General features: G+C 47.6%; 2 protein-coding genes across 2 annotated transcripts; one reads left to right on the forward strand and one right to left on the reverse strand.

Annotated features, from left to right (window-relative positions):
* The first annotated feature begins 2,507 nt into the window (after positions 1 to 2,507).
* Positions 2,508 to 14,180, forward strand: med15 (mediator complex subunit 15). Its single transcript, XM_041956394.1, has 19 exons — positions 2,508 to 2,653; positions 3,899 to 3,986; positions 4,109 to 4,160; positions 4,886 to 4,909; positions 5,061 to 5,225; positions 5,431 to 5,615; positions 5,913 to 6,071; positions 6,199 to 6,516; positions 7,129 to 7,254; positions 7,459 to 7,605; positions 8,021 to 8,139; positions 8,231 to 8,358; positions 9,288 to 9,422; positions 9,521 to 9,584; positions 9,671 to 9,737; positions 10,868 to 11,025; positions 11,336 to 11,502; positions 12,658 to 12,756; positions 13,463 to 14,180. Exons 1-19 carry the CDS (start codon positions 2,586 to 2,588, stop codon positions 13,597 to 13,599), a joined length of 2,406 nt encoding a protein of 801 aa, XP_041812328.1. The 5' UTR covers positions 2,508 to 2,585; the 3' UTR covers positions 13,600 to 14,180.
* A 429-nt stretch (positions 14,181 to 14,609) lies between these two features.
* thoc6 (THO complex 6) lies at positions 14,610 to 19,955 on the reverse strand. The gene is made up of 13 exons (XM_041957278.1): positions 19,819 to 19,955; positions 18,214 to 18,305; positions 18,070 to 18,134; positions 17,520 to 17,623; positions 17,098 to 17,135; positions 16,963 to 17,011; positions 16,794 to 16,865; positions 16,544 to 16,646; positions 16,002 to 16,051; positions 15,806 to 15,868; positions 15,593 to 15,703; positions 15,356 to 15,484; positions 14,610 to 14,822 (listed from the first exon to the last, which is right to left on the reverse strand). Exons 1-13 carry the CDS (start codon positions 19,831 to 19,833, stop codon positions 14,742 to 14,744), a joined length of 972 nt encoding a protein of 323 aa, XP_041813212.1. The 5' UTR covers positions 19,834 to 19,955; the 3' UTR covers positions 14,610 to 14,741.
* Between the last annotated feature and the right edge of the window lie 1,572 nt (positions 19,956 to 21,527).

Below are 21,527 nucleotides of genomic sequence, written 5' to 3' on the forward strand. Positions count from 1 at the left end.
GTTTGTGTCCAGGTTGTGATGGGTCTGCCGTGAAGTTTCCTGATTCCGGAGCTGGATCAGTCCTGAATGGAGGGCGGGTTGTACAAACCAGTGCAGGTAGTTAAAATCACAGATATAGGAAACAGTTAAAGACCAGACACATCAGGAAGGACTCAATAAGTTCTCAACCCGACTGAAAAGAGTCAATGCAGGGGCCAGTGTAGACCTGGATCAGCAGCTCCTGAGGCAGGTTGAACTTGGTTGATGTTCTGGACACTCACCTGGATAGAAATATGATAGAAATATGTGGAGGAGGTGGAGTTGGCTGGAGGCCTCTATGCCGGACTGCCTCAGGTGGATGCTGACAGCAACGCAGTGTTGGATGCAGAACTCTCCCTGAAGGAACTGCACACCGCTCTCATCGGCCTGGGAAACAGCAAAGCACCTGGCATCGACGGGTTACCTGTGGAAGTCTTTCTGGTCAGTGGTTGGTGGAGACCTGTTGGAGGTTTACAGGACGGCTGCCACTGAGCTGCAGGAGGGCGAAAAAAGTTGATCTACAGGACCTGAGGAACTGGAGGCCTGTATCTCTGCTGTGTGGGGACTATAAAATCCTCTCCAAGGCTATAGCCTCCAGACTGAGAGAGGAGATGAGTAGGGTCATCCATGTGGACCAGACCTACTGTGTGCCCGGCAGGTTAATAAGTGATCATATCACTCTAATTCGGCATGTTTGGGACGTCTCTGGCTTATTGGGCATTGATTCTGGTCTTATTTCCATAGACCAGGAAAAGGCTTTTGACCGGGTTGAACACCAGTATCTGTGGCAGACGATGAGTGCTTTTGGGTTCAGCCCAGGTTTTATAGCCAAGATCCAGGTTCTGTACCGTGATATTGCAAGTTTACTAAAAATAAATGGTAGTTTGTCCCAGGTACTGCTAAAGGAGTGAAGTGGTGTGGGCCTTCATGACTCACTCTTCTTGATGGATTCAAGTATCTAAAGTTCCAGACTCTGCCTCCTTTCATGGAGTCTTCACCATGTGGGAAATGTTGGTAAAGGACAGAATAACTGAAAATGACTCCTTACACTGGTTGCTGCAGGAACCCGCAGCTCATGGAGGACGTTTGGACGCCCCCTCCTGGGCCGGGCCAGCTGTTGCAGACTTGTTTTGCAGAGCAGGGATCCTGGTCCTTGGGTCTGTCGAGGCCGCTCTAGCACCTGGCCGGGGAGTCAGATCTGTGAGGACCGTCAACAAGCTGCTGGAACACTGGAGACACCGTCTGTGAGGACATGAGTGGACTCTGCTGAAGGACTATGGTGAAGGTGTGACTGTGCCTCACACTGATGATCCTTTCCCTGTTTTAGGTGTTCGTCCCAGGTTTGATGGTTGTACTGGTTCTTTTTTAGGTGACAAGAATCAATTTTTTTGAATTCGGAAGAGACAAAAAGTAAAGATTTGTACAAAATGATGGTTAAATGTCTCAACAAAACCAAACTCCAGGATCGGGTTGACACGCCTTGGCGACGTCATCTGGCCCTGCCAGACGATGTCAAACCGGCATGGAGGATTTTATACAAACCTCCACTGACAAAGAAGGTGGCCGACTTACAGTGGAGAGTGTTACACGGGATCGTAGCTGTCAATGCTTTCCTGTCTGTAATTGATCAAAGTGTGAGCGATACATGTCCTTTCTGTCCTCACAGAGAAACTGTCTTCCACTGCTACTCAGAGTGTTCTCGTCTCAGTCCTCTGTTCATGTTGTTGGAGCGTTTATTCAGAAAATTAAGAGAAGTTTTCTCCAAGAAAAACTTTATTCTTGGTGTAAAATACAGAAAGTCTGAAAAACATAAATGTCAACTGATGAATTTCATCTTAGGACAGTCAAAGATGGCGATTTATGTCAGCAGGAAGAGGAAAACTGAGGATTCAGTGGACGTTGATGTGACGTTGCTGTTCACCAGGATGGTGAAAGCCAGAATAATGATTGACTTTAATTATTATAAAGAAATGAAAGATGTCGATCAGTTCAGTGAAACATGGACTCACGGTGATGTTCTGTGCTCTGTGAAAGAAAACCAGCTGATGTGATTTATTTATTCATGTAGTTTGAGTTTTTATCCATTTATCTGTGTTTTGAGGATGGTTGTTTTTTGTTTTTGTTTTTTGTAAATTGCTGTTTAAAGGACTGATGGAATAAAGTAACTTTTAAAATCAAAATCAAATCTTTCGCTCTCTCTCTCTGTCTCTGTCTGTCTCTCTCTCTCCCTGTCTCTCTCTGTCTCTGTCTGTCTCTCTCTCTCTCCCTGTCTCTCCCTGTCTCTCTCTGTCTCTCTCTCTCTCTCTGTCTCTCTCCCTCTCTCTATGTGTTATAGAAACAGGGACTGTTTGTCATAGATAAATAAAGTTCATCATCAGCAGATGCATTTACAGGACTCCCTCCGATCAGCTGCAGTGAACAGTTCATCGTCAGCCCAGCAGGCGGCGGTAGCGTTAATCAACACAAACACAACAGCCACCATTTTCCTCGGAGCGGAAGGAGGAAGAGCAGAGGGAAAACATTAAACTCTTCAAGTGAAAATCCTCTATAAATATAACATTTGTGCAATGGAAGTCCCCGGAGCGGACAGCGACTGGAGGAGCCCTCAGTTCCGACAAAAAGTCGTCGCTCAGATGTGAGATATTTTGGTTCAGTGCTGTGTTTTTAGCTAAATCACTGTTTCTGATGCGTTAGCCTGTGAGCTAAGCTAAAGTTAGCTCGGCAGGAAAGAGCGTCAGGTCAAACTGCGCTCAAAAATCGGTTAATTAAGACCCACTTGTACAAAAGCAAACTCAAGATAGATCCATAAATGTTCAAAAAGCATATTTGGAACCGGTTTGAATCCACTCTTAAATTCGGTGTACCTAGATTTAGCAAATTAATGCTTGGTGGAATTTTCTATCAGAATTCATGTTTAGCATCGTTAGCTTCCAGGGTTCGTACAGCGAGTTTAACTCTTGACTCGTTCTATCTCTGACCTGATGAGTATCACGGGTTAATTCTGTAGTCAGCAGAGATGAGCATTTAACATGAACACGTTTTATAGTTGTGTGTGATTTCACATCCGCATAATGCGACATAAACTTATACATTCGTATATTTGACTGCGCACATAACGCGGTTCCTCACACACTAGAAACAAGTGCATGCTAACGTGCTAACAGGACTTATGTAGGCATACTTGTATTACTAAAGTACAATAATGAGTATTTTCACATAGATGCGATATATGTATATGACATGAGGATGTATGTGGCAACGTGGTGATTTTAACTTGTTCATACTGAATAAGAAGTGTCATGAAAATATGTCCTATCAATACTTATTAATAAGAATTGCAGCTTGTAAATCAGATAAAGAGACGTCTGTTATTCTATTCTCATCTTTTTTATTTATCTCGAAGGAACACTTTTGTTCGAGGAACAGATAAAGTAAAACAAGTGCACATTTTTATTAATACAAGTTCTGATTATTTTCTGTAGGACCGTCTCTCTTTCTCAGAGTCTAAGGTGTCCACATGTCTCGTTCTGTCTGTCCAAAACACACATTTTCACTTTGTATGAAATGAAACTGAAAAATATTAAATATGTATAGTATCAGTCGTATAATATAAAACATCTTTGACAGAATCTTTGTTGAAAACATTGTTGTTCGTCAGAGGATCAGTCTGCAGCAGTTTTTAGAAGTCAGGTTATTTCTATACAGTAAAGTGTCGGGAGAGCAAACAGCTGATGGATGAATGGAGGTGCAGGCTTCCTGTGACCATGAGTTCAAAACAGTCCATCACTGCTCAGAAAGGTGCCACTATCTGACAGATGTTATAGACAGAACATAGAGCGTGAATGTTTCTGAGTGTATTGATCAGTGTGTTTCCCTCCAGTGAAGAGGCCATGAGGAAGGCAGGAACAGCCCACACCAAGTCGAGCAATGACATGGAGAACCACGTTTACGTCAAAGCCAAGTCCAGAGTGAGTGCTGATCAGGGCGGGAAGTGTTGCTTTCAGGGAGTGAGTCTTCTCAAAGAGTGTTAGTGTTGAATGCGATCCTTTCATGATGGGCTTAATGTGTCGTAATGGATCTGTGTTTTCAGGAGGAGTATCTGTCTCTGGTGGCGAGGCTGATCATACATTTCAGAGACATCCGTAAGTATTTGACCTGAACGTAGACCGAAAGCCTCCTGTAGGCAGCCCCCATCCTCCATCAGGCTCCACAGCAGGGCCGTCAAAACTGGCCAAAACCAACGTTCACTTATTCCTTCTCGAAAAAAACACACAAACGATTCAAATATCTTTTTTTTTTACACATTATAATTGCAGGAGGGAAAACCAGTATAAACAGGATATTAAATCACAAAAACTCTACAAACCTGCACGTTACTGAGGAAACAGATCAAATAAAGCCCTCTGAAGTGTTGAAGTATTCGTTTCAGGTTGACCTACTTTTCATTTTCAATCAATCATAGTGACGTTTGCAGTTTCCAGATGGTGTCGGCCCCCCCTGTCCCGGACAGATGAGAGAATCATGGTCAAATATTTACTGGTTATGGACCCTATTCCTCCATGTTTCTGTGTCCAAGTGACTGACAGGCAGTTCTGACAGTGTTTCAGTATCAGTGAGGATGCTGCTGTTTAATCCCTCCTCGCCGTGTTTTCACATTAACTCTGGAAATATTTTCACTGCACTTTCTGAACGGAGACATTCACAGATGTCAGACCAACAGATTCGGCTGATGCTTGAGACTCGTGTCCGTCACGCAGTTCATTCAGAGAACGTCTGCTCATTTTTTATTTGACGATATGTTTGACTTCAGAATATCTGCCGACAGCGATTTTAAAACAGATTTTAATTACTTGTGTTTTATTCACAGACAAGAAGACACTCGGAGCTCCAGGTAAGTGGACTTTGTTCTCGTCGCTGGTCTTTGGTTCACTTTTCATTGTGGTTTTTCTTTGCTGTGTTCTGTCCTCTGCTGGACCTTCACCAGACTTCTGCTGTGCATGTCTGAGCTGCGTAATATTGTCTGTTGTCTACCCTTCTGCTAGATCCCATGAATGCCCTGACTAACCTGACAGGGGTTGGAGGGGGCCCGGGCGCCATTGGCATGGGGCCTCGCCCCACCGGTGCTCCAGTGGGTGGCATGGGGGCCATGGGGCCGATGCAGATAGGCCAGCATGCCATGGCAGGGGTGGCTGGAAACCCACAAGCCAGTGAGTGTGTTTCCTCCATGTGGTGTGTTTGCTGTCGATGCGTTCGGTGGATGCTGGCTGCGTCTGAACGGCATATTTTGGCATTGGAGCCGGTCTGACTGTCACTCTGCTTTGGCACGTTGTGTGTTCGAGACTCCAGAACGCTCCTCAGGTTCTGAGCTGCGGGCCGGGTCTGTCCTTCATCTTCTTCTTGCTCGCTCTGCAGTAGGGGGTCCGGGCCAGATGCCGATGCAGCAGATGGTGCAGGCGCAGCAGGCGCAGCAGCAGCAGCAGGCGCAGCAGCAGCAGTCCATCCAGTTCCAGCAGTTCCAGCAGGCCCAGCAGCAGCAGCAGCAGCAGCAGCAGAACGCTGCCATCCAGCAGCAGTTCCAGGTGCAGCAGCAGCTGAGGGTGCAGCAGCTGCAGCAGCAGCACCACCAGAACCAGCAGCTGCAGCAGCAGCACCAGAACCAGCAGCAGCAGCAAGCCCAGAACCAGCAGCAGCAGAACCAGGTATACAGCCGCCTAGTTGAATACAACGTGACACAGCGAGCACAGGTGACGTCCTCACCTGAGCTCTGCTAACTCGTAGCTTGAACTGCAGCTGCTGTCGTGGCAACACACATTCAGGTTTTTAGTGTCAGTGACTCTCTTTGGATCACAGCTGCAGCTGCTGGGCTGTGTTGACTAAAACCCACGTGTTGTCAGTCATCGGAGGGGTTTGTTAGAGGGGACTTTGTGACAGAGCTGGCAGTGACGGGGGTCCTCCTCAGGGGTCAGGTCTGGGACGGGGCTACGCCCACGTGGCCAGGTCAGGCTCGGACTACAGGTGTGACGTGGGGCTGCCACCTTGTGGGCTCACCACCTGTGAGGCGGGGTGTCGGACTGCGTTTACACCACTGTTTGCTCCATGTGTCTGCAGATGCACCAGACCAGGATTCAGCAGCAGCAAATGGTGCAGCTGCAGTTCCAGCAGCAGCATGCTCAGGCTCAGGCTCAGGCTCAGGCTCAAGCCCAGGCCCAGGCCCAGGCCCAGGCTCAAGCTCAGGCTCAGGCCCAGGCCCAGGCTCAGGCTCAGGCTCAGGCCCAGGCTCAGTCCATCCAGCACATGGTTCAGCAGCAGCAGGTTCAGGCCCAGGCTCAGCCTCAGCCGGGTCAGATGCCTCCACACGCTCAGCAGCAGCAGCAGCAGCAGCAGCCCGGCATGGTGCCTCAGTCTCTGGCCGGACAGATGGCGTCCACTCAGCACGTTCCCATCAACTCGCTGAGTCAGCAGCAGCAGCAGCACCAGCTCAAGATCCAGGCCTTCCAGGTGAGTCAGACCAGGTGACTGCAGATGGCTCTGACTGTCTGCATACAGCCCGGCTCAGTTACCAGACCTTCTCTAAGCAGACACTGTGTCGAATAACAAATCATCAATAATGATTTAATCCTGATCAGCCCGTCACCGTTCAACAGTTTCACTTTCCTACTGAATGAATGTTGATATTAGCGTTCAGTACAAACCCACAGTTCAGAGTCAGTGAGGCCTCAGAAGGCGCACAGTGTGATCAATACTATGAAATGATCAGTGATCACCAGAGGAGCAACGTTAGCTCCGAGACTTCCTGCAGAGCTGATTAACTAATGACTCACGACGTTTGGAGGATCCTTAAAGAGTCTGAAGTAAAATGATGAACATTAGAACTGTTTCCTGTTGTTGTTGTGGGGACGTTTCAACTGTCTCCTCTTCCTCAGATGGCGACAGTAGATGAAGACTTTTGTGTTGGTTCTTGTAGCGTTAGTTGTTGCTAGTGTTTGCTTCTTCCTTTTACTGCACCAGTGTTACAGTGAGGAACATGTTAGTTACTGGATGGAACTGTGTGTGTGCGTGTGTGTGTGTGCGTGCATGTGCGTGCATGTGTGTGCGTGTGTGTGAAAGCAGGCCCGTGCAGCCTTGCAGCAGCAGCAGCAGGTCCAGCAGGCGCAGCAGGCCGCAGCGCAGCAGGCCGCAGCACAGGCACAGCTCAACGCCGCCGCCGCCGCTGCTGCCGCTGCCGTTCCCGGACAGGTGAGACTGCAGGTGCTGACACCGGATACATGATACCTGATGCCAGACACATGACACCTGACACCACAGTGAGGACCCATTCAGTCTGAAACTGTGTGTGTGTGTATATGTTTGTGTGTGTGTGTGTGTGTGTGTGTGTGTTGCACTGCACGCCTCTGCCCTGCTCACTGGTCCAGGTGTGTCTCTGTTGTGTGTCCTCTGAAGTTGGTCCGTCCTGGGATGCAGATTCAGGCCCGCCTGCCTCGAGCGACCCTGAACCCTTCCATCCCTCCCCCAAATGCTGCTGCCGCTGCCGCCGCCGCCGCCGCTGCCGCCGCCGCCGCGGTGGGAGGACAGCCAATGACACAGCAGGTATGAATCCTCTGTCCTGTCCACAGCGTACATCTGTCTGTGTCTCACCTCATTCTGTCCTGCTGCTTGTGAAGGATTCATTTTCGTACTCGGGGAAGTCTCACCTGCTGAAACTAAACGTCAGCTGATCATTTTAAATAATTATTAAAGAAGCTTAACAAGCTGCTGCATTTTGCTCTTTTTCCACCCTGGATTTTGCCTTTCAGGCTACACTTAGGCCCCATCTTATTGCTAAAGGCTGTAGGGACTCCAATGATCGAAGTCATCGGTCAGGGACTCCTGTTCGATCTCCTTCCCTTCAGTCACAGCAAGGTTCAGGAAGTCTGAACCTGGGTCCTGTTGCTTCTGCAGCAGCCTCTCGTCCTGTGATTGGCTCATTTGCCCTCTCTTCCTGTCCAATCGCTTTACTCCACAGGTACAGCAGCATTCAATGATGTCATCGCCATCACCAGTGCAGGTCCAGACGCCGCAGTCGATGCCTCCGCCTCCTCAGCCGTCGCCTCAGCCTCCAACTTCGCAGCCCAACTCAGCCAGGTACACCAGGTGTTTGCACCTGAGGGACTTCAGGTGAAACAGACGCCAGCTGTGATTCTGGTTTTTGAATCTTCCCGCTTCCTGTCTCCAGCTCCGGTCCCACTCCGTCTCCGGGGGGTTTCCAGCCCAGCCCGTCCCCTCAGCCCTCACAGAGCCCCGCCAATGCCCGAACCCCCCAGAACTACGGCGTCCCCTCTCCTGGACCACTCAATACTCCAGGTACACAGTCTAAAACCTTTACCTGACAGATAAGGGAGGGACAGAGACCATGTTGGTAGAACAAACCGGGTCACATGATTGTCCTGGTCCAGTTTGACTCTGTTCAGGTATGATGAGATCACCTGACTCTTGGTGTCATGAACGGTTCCAGTAACATTCCAGTTAGTTAGTCTGCCTTCTTTTCCTGAGACGCGAGAAACAGTGAAATTAACTTGAATTAACTCTGAAATCTTCATCATTTATACAGAAGGAAGGAACATAGAACTCATCTTACACTGCACGCATCACACACATCACTGCTGTCCTCACCTGTCCTCCTCTGACCTCACCTGTCCTCCTCTGTCCTCACCTGTCCTCCTCTGACCTCACCTGTCCCCCTCCTGTCGTCCTCTCACCTCACCTGTCCTCCTCTGTCCTCACCTGTCCTCCTCTGACCTCACCTGACCTCACCTGTCCGCCTCCTGTCCTCCTCTGACCTCACCTGTCCTCCTCCTGTCGTCCTCTGACCTCACCTGTCGTCCTCTGACCTCACCTGTCCTCCTCTGACCTCACCTGTCCTCCTCTGACCTCACCTGTCCTCACCTGTCCCCATCCTGTCCCCCTCCTGACCTCACCTGTCCTCCTCCTCTGACCTCACCTGCCCTTCTCCTCTGACCTCACCTGTCCTCCTCTGACCTCACCTGTCCTCACCTGTCCTCCTCTGACCTCACCAATCCTCCTTTGACCTCCTCCTGTCCTCACCTGTCCCCATCCTGTCCCCCTCCTGACCTCACCTGTCCTCCTCCTGACCACACCTGTCCTCACCTGTCCCCCTCCTGTCCTCCTCTGTCCTCACCAATCCTCCTCTGACCTCCTCCTGTCCTCACCAATCCTCCTCCCGTTCTCACCTGTCCCCTCCTGACCTCACCTGTCCCCCTGATGTCCTGCAGGTAACCCCAGCTCAGTGATGAGTCCAGCTGGAGCCACGTCTCTGGAGGACCAGCAGTACATGGAGAAACTCAAACAGCTCTCTAAGTACATCGAACCTCTTCGCAGGATGATCAACAAGATCGACAAAAATGAAGGTCGACCTCAGAGCTCAAACCATTGATCCATTAATGAAGACGTGTCTCTTTAATGTCTATCTTCATTTAACAGAAACTTTGATTTTGTCTCTTCGCAGACAGAAAGAAGGACCTGAGTAAGATGAAGAGTCTGTTGAATATCCTGACGGATCCAAACACCAGGTAACAGCTGATCGTTCACACAGTCCACACGTCTCATCAACACTGATAGTCAGGTGTATGAACTCCTGTCTGTCCTCCGCCTGCAGGTGTCCTCTGAAGACGCTGCAGAAGTGTGAAATCGCTTTAGAGAAGCTGAAGAACGACATGGCTGTGGTGAGAACTCAGACTGCGTCTCCAAAAAAAACCTCCAGCAGTCCTCTCCTTCATCTGCTCTCTCAGCACTGACGGACTTAACGAGTCTTAACGAGCATCTGGCTGCTGAGGATGAGTGTGATGAAGAGTCTGCAGCCAGACCTGCTTCAGTTAATGTTGCTTCACTGGTTTCTGGAGCATCAGCTAATCAGACAGGGTGGGGGTATATTCTGTAAGTCCAACAGTCAGTGGACCACAGGACATGTCCCTCAGTACTAATGTTAGCTCTGGCTATGAGAGACGACACAAAAAGCTACATGAAAAAGAGTTTCCACATCCAACCTGCTGCTCTGGTTCTTTAACTGGCTTCAATGAGGCTGAACGTTCTCACAGTTTCTCTGACTGTCCTCAGTATGAAACAGACCAACGCTGCTCCAGCCTGTGGTGCTACAGTACATGCTACTAGCCACATTAGCTGTGGCGCTAACGCCAAATACAACAGGCTAACCAGCAGAATAAACAGTAAGGCGACATAAACATGACAGAAGTTACTAAGTTTGAAGTTTGTATCGATCATCATTGAGCTTCAGTTTGAAGTGAATTCTGATTTGTTTTGATCCTTAAAGACTCTGATGTAAAATGATGAACATTAGAACTGTTTCCTGTTGTTGCTGTTGTTGTGGGGACGTTTCAACTGTCTCCTCCTCCTTCCTCAGATGGCAGCAGTAGATGAAGACTTTTTTGTTGGTTCTTGTAGCGTGTGTTGTTGCTAATGTTAGCTTCTTCCCTTTACTGCACCAGTGTTACAGTGAGGAACATGTTAGTTACTGGATGGAACCCCAGTTCTATGAGTACAGATGTAGCCTCTACCTGCATGTTATTGCAACCACAGTAAAGCAGAACTTTAATCACAGTAATGACGGTGTTGTAACATCCACGTCGTGGCAGAATGTGACACTGGTGACGGCGGTGAAACCGGTGCTTCGCCCACCTCCCATCAGTCAGATTAGCTTACTTCATTGATCAGTTAACCAGGCTGCAACAGCTCAATGTGATGTTGAATTTTTAGAGCGCCCTCTGCTGGAAACTACTTCAGAGGTTGTAAACGTTCGGATGAGCGTTCACATTAACAGTTTGTCCTCTCGTTTCAGCCGACCCCCCCTCCCCCTCCGGTGGCCACTAAACAGCAGTATTTGTGTCAGCCACTGCTGGACGCCGTCATGGCCAACATCCGCTCTCCGGTCTTCAACCACTCTCTGTACCGAACCTTCGCCCCCGCCATGACCGCCATCCACGGACCCCCCATCACGTAGGTGTCGCCTCTTCAGAACATCTGGAGTCACAGAGGCTTCACTCCATTCAACGTAAACTGTCTGCAGCGCGTTCGGCAGCTACAGGCTGCTGTTCTCTTCATTCTCTCACACAGTTATCAGGACAGAAAACCGATCATCTGTTGATCAGGTTCAGCTACAGACATGACGCTGTGGGCTGAATGAAGGCGATCTCGCTTCATTTTTGTCCATTTTAAGATCATTTTTATAATAAAAGAAAGTCAAAAACTGTCCTGATGTTACATGAACACTGAACACAGTGATGAAGGCCGTCTGTCTCCTCTTCAGGGGTCCCAACGTCTCTGGAAGAAAGAGGAAGCACGAGGAGGACGAGCGGCAGACCATCCCCAACATCCTGCAGGGAGAGGTGGCCCGCCTCGACGTGAAGTTCCTCGTCAACCTGGATCCTTCGTTCTGCAGTAACAACGGCACCGTGCACCTGGTCTGCAAGCTGGGTGAGACTGCCACAGAGGAGGCTTGCACGGGCCTGAAACAGAGACCTGGACTCGGCCCGTACCCGGGTCTTTCAGAGTCGAGCCCACCGAATGAAGACACGAGCTGTGTTGTGCTTCCAAAAGCAACTGGACCTGCTTGTGGTTCTAGAAGACGTTTCGCCTCTCAACCAAGAGGCTTCTTCAGGTCTAACTGGCTGTTGGGAGGTCTCCGGTATTTGTCCTCTTGCAGGGTCACAGACCTGCCGAGCTATCATGTGAGTCGTTGAGGTCACGTGAGCCATGGTGTTAATGGTTCAGTGGGTATCAATGGGGGACTTGGATGAGAGGTGAGCCACAAGCAGGTCCAGTTTCCTTTGGAAGCACTTAAAGTACCATGACCGGGATGAAGGAGAATCTCCTCAGACTGTTTTTATTTAAAGTTCACGTAGCTTTGCAAAGATGTGACACTGCAGCTCAGATGAGTGAACAGTCTGTTTCACTGCAGTGGATCATCTGATTGGCCTCTGGCCTTCAGTAACTGCCATGGTAATGGTGATGCTAATTTTAGCTCGCTAACAGCAGGCTTGAAATGTCCTGACCAGAGAAACGCTGATTGAGACATTTAGACTGAATTGTTCAGTGAAGCTTCACGAACTGACGATGGAACGATGCACATCGGATCCTACTGCCGTTATTTTATAGTACAGAGTCGCGCTTTTGGTGGGAATCATCATTTTTGGCATTTCAAACATGTTCCTTAATGTTTGGACAGTATGACCTGTGGACCGGGACGTCTCTGTGGCACCACAGAGCTTCGTCCATGATCGGACATTGTGACATTCAGTTCAGACTCCTGTGAGTTCACACTTATTGTCAAATATTGTGATTTCAGTGATATTTCAATGGTAAGCCTCTATCCTGATTGGCTGTTGTCATAGTGACCTGTCAATCACAGGGCAGCCACATCCTAAAGTATCTCCTGCTTCCGGGTCTCTTTTCACTCTACGCCACCTTAAAAAGGTGTTGGAGCTGTCTGGCCATCAGAGGACGAGACGATCGGCTGAACTGCGTGAACTCGGTCCGGTTTGTGTTTCAGGTCCAGGTTCAGGTCTGCGGACTCGCCGTGTTCCCGTGTGAGGTGATAACGAGCATGTTGTGTGTTTGTTGTGTTCTCAGATGATAAGAACCTTCCCAGCGTTCCTCCTCTGCAGCTCAGCGTTCCTGCCGATTATCCCGATCAGAGTCCATACTGGGCCGACGACGGGGACCAGTACGGTGAGACACACCTCAGGACGAGGACATCAGCCACAGCTGCTTCACTGCTGCTCCTCACTGACTTCAGACCAGCGTACACATGCTTTAACAGACCTGAGTGTGATGAGGTGGATTTATTTCAGCTGATCAACAGCTTCAGCAGCTGGAGAGACGTCCGTCAAAGATCCGATCGTTTAGTGTTCGATCGACGCGTCTCTGATGACAACGACCTGTTGGTTATTTACAGATCAGTAACTTTCTGTTTCAGATTTAATCAGTGAATCACCTGCAGATGTCGCTGGTCTGAGGTCTGTTAGGTGACACGTTCTTCTATAAAGAGCACTTTGTTTAAGAGATGGTTTCTGTTCACACCTGAACTCTGGATTTGTTCTGGAGTAGACCTGGAGGTCCTGGAAAGTGACCACAGAGCTGTGCAGGCATCCAGAGCCTGTAAGATCAATGTTTTCACTATTGATTGATTGATTGATTGATTGCTGCATCCTGGTTCTGAGTATGAACGAGGATCTGATGATTCTGTGGACCATGAGAAACCTGGTGCTTCATCCCCGTTTACATGATCAGAACCGTGTCCAGGTTTCTGAACCTGGATCACTTGTTAACCTGAGCAACACGTGACCAGAATACGAGTGTGCATGTAAACGTTCATTGTATTGATCCATTTGTTTTTGGCAGTTGTGGTTTTGACTTCCTGTATCTGATCCACCAGGTGCCAACAGCTTCCTGCAAACGGTCCACAGAAACATGACGTCCAAACTGCTGCAGCTGCCGGACAAACACTCAGTGACGGAGCTGCTCAACACCTGGGCTCAGAGCGTCCGGCAGGCCTGTCTGTCTGCCGCCTGAAGCCCCGCCCACCTGACATCAGCTGCTACACACACACACACACACACACACACACACACACACAGAGTTCATCAGAAACAGTCTGATGTGGTCTCAGACTGGTTTCATCATCAAACATTAAAGACTGGGAAAGAAACTGGTGTGCCCCACGCTCATCGCAGTCCCTGAACGCTCCATGACCGTCGTAACTGACATTGCCTTGCTGGGTCCCGTGGTCTGATCCTGACAGTATTCCTGATGAATTCTGGGTAAATGAAGCTGTGTTCAGAAGTTCTTTGATCACAGAAGCACCAGTTTCACAGTTTGCTTGTATATAAAATGTTTCTGCAGTGACGGGCCGCTTTCAAAACGTACAGACCACCACGTAAACAGCTGAAGTCCTTTATCCCGACACATCTCTGCTCCCTGAATGCAGCACATGGTTCCCTTCATTTAGCAGGAACGATTTGTTTTGTACCACAGAGGAGCGCTGCGATAAAGACTCTAAAAATGTTCGTACACTTTGCTCTTCAAAGCAAAAATATAAATGTTTGTTTGTTTTTGTCTTTGCTATCGCGAATAAAAACTTTTCAGTTCAACCTTTTAAATCCAGAAATCTGATTCATTGAACGTTCATCAAATATCATCTTCAGTGTATATTTTTATAACAACAGTATACAAGTGTGACAGTGACGAAGGCGTCGTTAGCAGGGAGCTAACGTTTCGTACGTTAGCTAAACTGTGCTAATACGCTAACTACATGAACTCAGCCTGTTAGCCGAGGGATGTCATGTGATCTACAGCTTGATATTTGATTTAGACTCTTCTTTGGAAAACTGTTTGGAGACCAGCAGCAGCTCGTCTGTGTTTAATCTTCATCAGAGGTCATGTGACAGATATATCGGGTTGCAGTGCTTCTCCTTGCGTCTCCCATAGGCTTCAACAGAACTGACGCAGAGCATTTAACAGTCCTATCGTCTCCTGGTTTTAAAGAAAACCACACACACACACACGTTCTGGTACAAATAATTTTACAGTTTGTATAAAATGAGAAAAATATTTTATTATCTTCAAACTAAATGACAGAAAAGCTGCAGGTCTCTAACAACAAAAGTACAAACGATGACGGAGACACAGACTCAGAGTGTGCGTGTGCGCGTGTGTCAGAAGCTGAGGGAAAACGCTCTGTACGACAGGTTGGTGAACACGTCGATGTGATTGCTGCTGCCTCCGACCGTCAACACCTGCACAAACACAGAACACACACAGTGACTGAATGTCAGGAGGATCCAGATCCACCTGAACGCATCGACCTGGATCAGCGTGACAGGATGTGCGTTAGCGTGTTAGTGCGTGTTTACGTGTGTTACACTGTGTGTTAACATGGATGACTGCGTTGTGTGTGTGTCAACTACGACTCCCATGGTGCATTGCAGTGCAGCTTCCTGGTTTGCAGCTCTGCAGACGTTCTGACGCTCACACACGCCATCAGGTAAAACACCTGGAGAGGTGAGTTATCAGCGCTAACAGTGCTAATGTTAGCGCTCTGTGGACGAGCTTGTGCTTTTATTAAGGCTCATCTGTTTTTATTTTCTGTTAATTATTGGATTATTTTCTAATGTCTGATTGATCCTCGTTAAGATCTAGCTATGATCAGGTGACCTGAATACATCCGTCCATGCAAACGGCAGCCTGTGGTGGAGGTGAGTCAGGTGGATGTTTGTGGAGCTGTGAGGATGTGATGCGTTCACGGGATGTGATGCGTTCACTGTCTCACCCGGTGCTCTGTGCTGCTGCTGTTCAGCTGCAGGGTGTTCAGGCTCTGTGGCGAACAGGGAATCTGAGCTTTCACTTCTCCACCCAGCAGGCAGTGAGACACAAACGCACCTTCACCCACAGCCAGGATCTACACAGGAGGAGGCAGAGGAGGTGTTAGCATCGTACAAACACACACTAACACAGCGTGACACACACACACACACACACACACACACACACACACAGACTGACTGACCAGGTCCTGGTGGAAGGCAGCTTGTCTCTGGCAGCCCCGCAGAGGGAAGACGGAGGTTGGAGACAGAGATCGGAGATGCCACAGAGACAGAGATGGACCTCCACCACACAACTACAACACAATAACACACACAGTCAGAGTGTGAAGGCCTGAACACACACAGTTCAATCAGAGAGAGTGTGTGTGTGTGTGTGTGTGTGTGTGTTTTCTCACCATCCAGTCGGAGTCGGTGGTCAGGCAGCTGATCCACTTCCCGTACTGAGGTCGAGCACAGCTCTGAAACACAGTTCAGACCTTCAGTGTCACCATGACAACGATCATCAGGACTTCTGTCCTTTGACTTCCTCCACAGAAGGAAGACACACAGAGACACGAGGGAAAAGACAACACGGCGGCAGCGCCGTCTCACCTCGTACTTGTAGACCTCGATGCAGTGAACCGACTGACCCGTCCTGCTGTCTGAAGAGAAGAACATTGTTAATATCACCACAGCTGGCACAGCTGGTCACTTTAGAATCCACTTCGGGATCTTCAGGAACTCTGAACGCTGAACAGCTGCTCCTCTATGAGCCAGAGCCCCAGATCCTCAGGTAGGTCCGGTTCAGGACTACAGCAGACCTGGTTTAACTCTCTGCATGAACACCTGATGCTGCAGCGTCTCTTTAAAAACATGTTTATCACCTTTGGAAGCAGCCGGATTCATGAGATCACATGAGATCACATGAGATCACGTGATCTGAGAATCCATCTTGCGTGTTTGAACCACAGTGGTGCAGACCAGTCAGCACCCAATGAGGAAGCACTGCGGCAGGTGGGCGTGGTTTCGGTGTGACGACGGTTCACGAAGCGGTTAGCGTAGCTGCCGCTGTAGCATCAGTTCCTCCTGACGTCTTTCAGTCCTGCTCATGAAACGTCCTGTTTAAATAAAGTTTTTATTGTTTTCTGACTCACCCCAGATCCTCACGGCTCCGTCCTCCCCCCCCGACAGGATCTCGGCCTCCCTCTCTCTCACACTCACGCAGTGGACGTAGTCCGAGTGACCCTGAAGGACCGACTGAAAACAGGAGAGTCCAGAGGTCAGAGACGACCTGAACCAGCAGCGGGACGTCCTCCACACACAAAACGTGATTCAATATGTCCAAACTGCCAGGAGGGAGGACAGATCCAGGATCTCCACAAACAACAGCAGACCCTCACTGACCTTGAAGACTCCTTGTTCCAGGTCCAGGATGTGGACGTTGTTGTCTCCTCCACCCACTACGAGACTGTTATCCTGAAAGACAAAGAGCATCGTTCAGCCTCCTCAGCTGAGCCTGAGACCCTCGAGCCAGTGGACGGTCCACCTTAAACCGACCGATGTCCTCACTCACTCTGGGGTTGATGATCATGGAGTTGATCTCTGGGATCTCCAGACTGGATCTGAGGACAGAGACACAACAAAGACCTCAGTGACTCCACTCTGAAGGATGGACAGAGACAAAGAAACGGTGTGTGTTGTGTCTCACTTGTAGTTTGGTCTTTTTGTCCACACGGGTTTGACATTCTGAGGAAACAGGAAGTCAAAAATCAGACACAGTGCAACTTTAACTGAGACTAACACAACAGATGACCCTGATCCTGATCCTGACCTGGACCCTGACCCTGACCCTGACCCTGACCTGGATCCTGACCCTGACCCTGGATCCTGACCCTGGTCCTGATCCTGACCCTGGATCCTGACCCTGGATCCTGACCCGGATTCTGACCCTGGTCCTGACCCTGACCTGGATCCTGACCCTGACCGACTCGAGTTCAAGTCATCTCTCTGTCTGAACTGATAGCTCTCATCATCATCATCATCATCCTCCTCCGCCTCGGTTCTCCTGCTGCTGCCTCCTCCTGCGCCTCCATCGTCGGTTCTTGTGGTGAGAATTTAAGGCGGTGGTACCTTCTTGATGAGTTCGGACCAGCTCCAGGCGCTGATCTCTCCGTTTCCTGCACTGAGGAGGTGACAGTCGGTGGACAGGAGAGAGAAGACGGGACCTTCATGAGCTGAAGGAGACAAGAAGAGACCAAGGGACCAAGTTTAGAGCTGTTCTCAGGTCAGTTAGCCTCATCACTACATCACAACAGGTTACAGCTCGCTAACTAAGTCACATGAGTTATTCATTGACTGCAGGTGATGTGTCGCTCACTGACAAAGCTAACGTTAGCATGCTAATGTCTGAGGTAATCTGGAGTACCGTCCTCAGATCTGACCTGAAACCAGATAAATGTTGTTCAATAAAGATTCAGTGTGGAAGATTTTAAATTAGATTTAACTAAAATAACCACAAACACGTCCAGGTGTGTCAGAATTCCAAACCAATGACTTGTCTCTGTTTCGATTTATGTTTTAGTTTAGAAAACAAAGAGTGAAAACTGTCCGTCACCACAGAATCTAACCAGCGTTCACAGACACAGTGATTCACCTGAGAACAGGATGTGGCTTCACTCACCTGTGAAGGTGAGGACAGGTTTCTGACTCAGCGCGGTGGCCTCCGGACTCAGAGCTGCAGACAGGCTGCGACAGTTCGACACAATGATTGTTAACAACACATCGTCATGGCAGGTGTTCTCTCAGGTGTTCGTGTGATGCCTACCTGAAGACGCCGATCTCTCCGTAGTTGTTTCCAGCTGCCAGAAACCGACCGCAGGGAGAAAAACTCTGAGAGAAAACCGACATGTGGAGGAGCTGCAGGACACAGAGACAAGTGTTCAAGACTCAATCAGCTGTTCACGTTCACCTGGTCTGTGTCCAGGTGTCTGCTGTCTGTCTGTTTGTCTCATTTATCAAAGACCAGCTATGAAAGACTTTGTTTGTGTTGTAACGTCTCTCGTCAGACCGCTGCAGCTCATCAGAACCAGAACCAGGAGAACCGAGCTCGTCTCTCCTGATCATATAGAGGACACTTTAAAGAGCTGCTGGCTGATAAACTGCTGATGATCCTGAACATGAACCCAGCAGGAACTTCAGGAAGCAGAGTCAGAACCTGACAGACTGAAGCTGCTTTGAGCTGCGGCGCTGCACACCCGCCTTCCTGATGATCTCTAATCATCTCATGTTTTATAACTGCTGTGGATCTGTTTCCTACATAAACCAACATCTGTATATTCCCCTTTATACGTCCTATCGTGGCATGTTGTCCCTCATAATGTTTTCTTTTCTACTTTGGCTCCATCTGGTGGTCGTATGAAGAACTGCAAAGCAGCATCACTACAGTAGATTTTATGTTATGGCAAATGTATGCAAAATTATTACTATTAATTATTATATTTCATCTGATTATGTTTAAAGCATGCATTAATACAAGGAGGGAAGCAGTGGCTGAATGAAAGGGTTGAAAATACTGAAGCATGTTTGGAAAGAAGAAGAGGAAGAAGATGAAGAAGAGGGAGGAGAATGAAGTTGTATTTCTTGAATTTGTAGTAAATGGACTAAAAGACTGGTATGTATGTTTGTATTAGTCCAAACTCCAGTTTAAGCATCAGTGAAAAGTTAAAAGCTGTCTCAGTTTGGTGTTTCTCACTGATGAGATCAAACTTTATTGATCCCACACAGGGGAAATCGATTCTATTATTATTGTAATATGCTCCTTTCAGGAACATGTTGGGATTGACTTTAAAGGCTTTCGTGTCTGTCTCATCCACACAGGTCTGCTGAGGTCTGAGAAATCTGACATTTAGACCCACATGAAGACACAGAAGAGTTCGTCGGTGAGTTCAGGTACAGACGGTCTTTGAGTCTTTGTCCTCTGGAGCTCACCGACAGAGGCAGCCATGTTTTACCAGCACTGAACGGAGCTGAATTTAGTCTGTAACGGCCTGGTAATTAATTCACCCACAAGCCGAATTAACCAGGAAATCCTCCTGAACATAAATGAGTCTTTAAAACCTGTTTAGCTTCGAGTATTTGTTCTAATAAGCCAGAAAACTAAATCTAGGGCAGGTCTGAACGGAGTTTGGCGCAGCGCTCTCTCTCCACGACACTGAAGTCGGGGAAAAGGGATTAATTAACACTGAAACCAAACTTTACTGATTTATTGTAAGTTATTCATTGTACCGTGAGAGAAATGCGTTAGACGCTCTGATGGAGCCACATTTCTAACAACACCACAAAGCGCGAAAGCAGCCCGGAGCTCAAAGCAGGTTTCAGGGTAAAATGTCAGATTCTTTCATTCAGTTCAGTGAACATGATTCAGTTTTACCTCTACGGGACCCATCCTGCTGCTGGTCCACCCAAAAACTGCTGCAGCTGGACCACAAGGTCGGTAAAAGCAGGATAAATGCAAAAGATGCGAACAGCGGAGAGTTCACTGCAGGCGCGGAAATATGACGTCTGGACTGACGCAGGGGATTCTGGGACATGTAGTGCACAAATAAGTGGTGGGTTTGATTGGATTTGTAGAACAGGAAAATTATAATTCATTAAATTAAGAAATGTAAAAAAATACAACAAATTAAAATGAAAATATTATATTGCTTTTTTCTGTGATACATTTAGTTTTTGTTTTCTGGATTCAAAGAGGTCAAAATATGTCCTACTGCAAATAAACAAGTGACAAGAAAAAAAAGGAAATAATTATTTTGAAAAAAAAAGAAAGACATTATTACTTTGAAATGTAAAATGATGACTGATTGAGTGATTATTTTCTCTTTTTCTCTGTTTTTGAATATCAAATATGAACATTTTAAGTTTTAACATGTTTATCAACTGTATCATGAATTTTATGCTTTGTAATAGTTAATATTGTCAAACTTTACGATGTGTTTTACATCGAGATTAACTCACTGCTTTATATCAGTTCACGTCAGGAAGCTCAGCAGATCCGTATGTTTATTGATTTCATGTGACATACCTCCATGATGCCTTCAGTGGTTTTATGACTGAACGAGCTGCTCGCTAACCGCTTTTATATTTATACAGAAGGTAACTCAGTGGGATTATTTACAACACCTCTCAAATGTCATTTTAAACTGTTTACAACGTGCTGATGCTGTCATGCTTTTATATATTATGTGTTTATATTCTTCCATCTGTCAGTAAGTTTAAATAAACGTGTGTTTTGTGTGAATTAAAGACAGATCAGTGTCTTTGTGCAGTGATTCATGCTCCAAAATGAGCCTTTCTGAGGTCTGAAAAGAGACCCCTGAGGGTAAAGTACATATATTTTTGTGTTTGAAGAGTCGTCAGTTGATCTGACAGTAAGGCTGTTCTACTGTTCTCCTGTTCTATCTGTTCTCCTGTTCTATCTGTCCTCCTGTCCTTCTGTTCTCCTGTTCTCTCTGATCTCATCAGATTACTGTGACTCAGTCGTTCATGTCAAAGCAGGATTTTACTGTTGGAGCTGGTTGAGCTTCATTTGAACTAATGATTCTTTTCATTCTGGATCAATCAGCTGATTATTTCCTCCATTAATCGATCGATCGATCGGTTTGGAAACATTGTGAAAATAGTGAGAAATGTGGTGACGATGAGGCCAAAGTGACGCCTTCACAGTGTTTGTTTAGTCCAAAGCTCCACATTATTACAAACACATTCAGATCATTCAGATCATTGAGAGGAAAAGCAGCAGATCAAACATCTGAGAAGATGCTGGAATTTACTTCAATATTTCAAGATGTTTTCAGTTCTACACTGACTCTGCTGTGATGACGCTGGACTTCCTCACCTCCTCATGATAACTGTGACACCAGCTGTTAGTTCATCCATATAAAATATATATAAAATATGTATAAAATATGTATAAAACCTTCTAAACAAAGTGTCAGTAATAGGAGGAGCTCGGCCTGGGGGGGTGAAGCTGGTGAACATCTGTAACAACACATCCAGACTGAGGAACAAAGACTTTGAACTGAACATCCAGATGTGTGTCATGATTAAAAGCAGAGGAAAGTCCTGTGCGGACACACGGTG

Source organism: Chelmon rostratus, chromosome 17, assembly GCF_017976325.1.
Source record: "Chelmon rostratus isolate fCheRos1 chromosome 17, fCheRos1.pri, whole genome shotgun sequence".
NCBI lineage: Eukaryota > Metazoa > Chordata > Actinopteri > Chaetodontiformes > Chaetodontidae > Chelmon > Chelmon rostratus.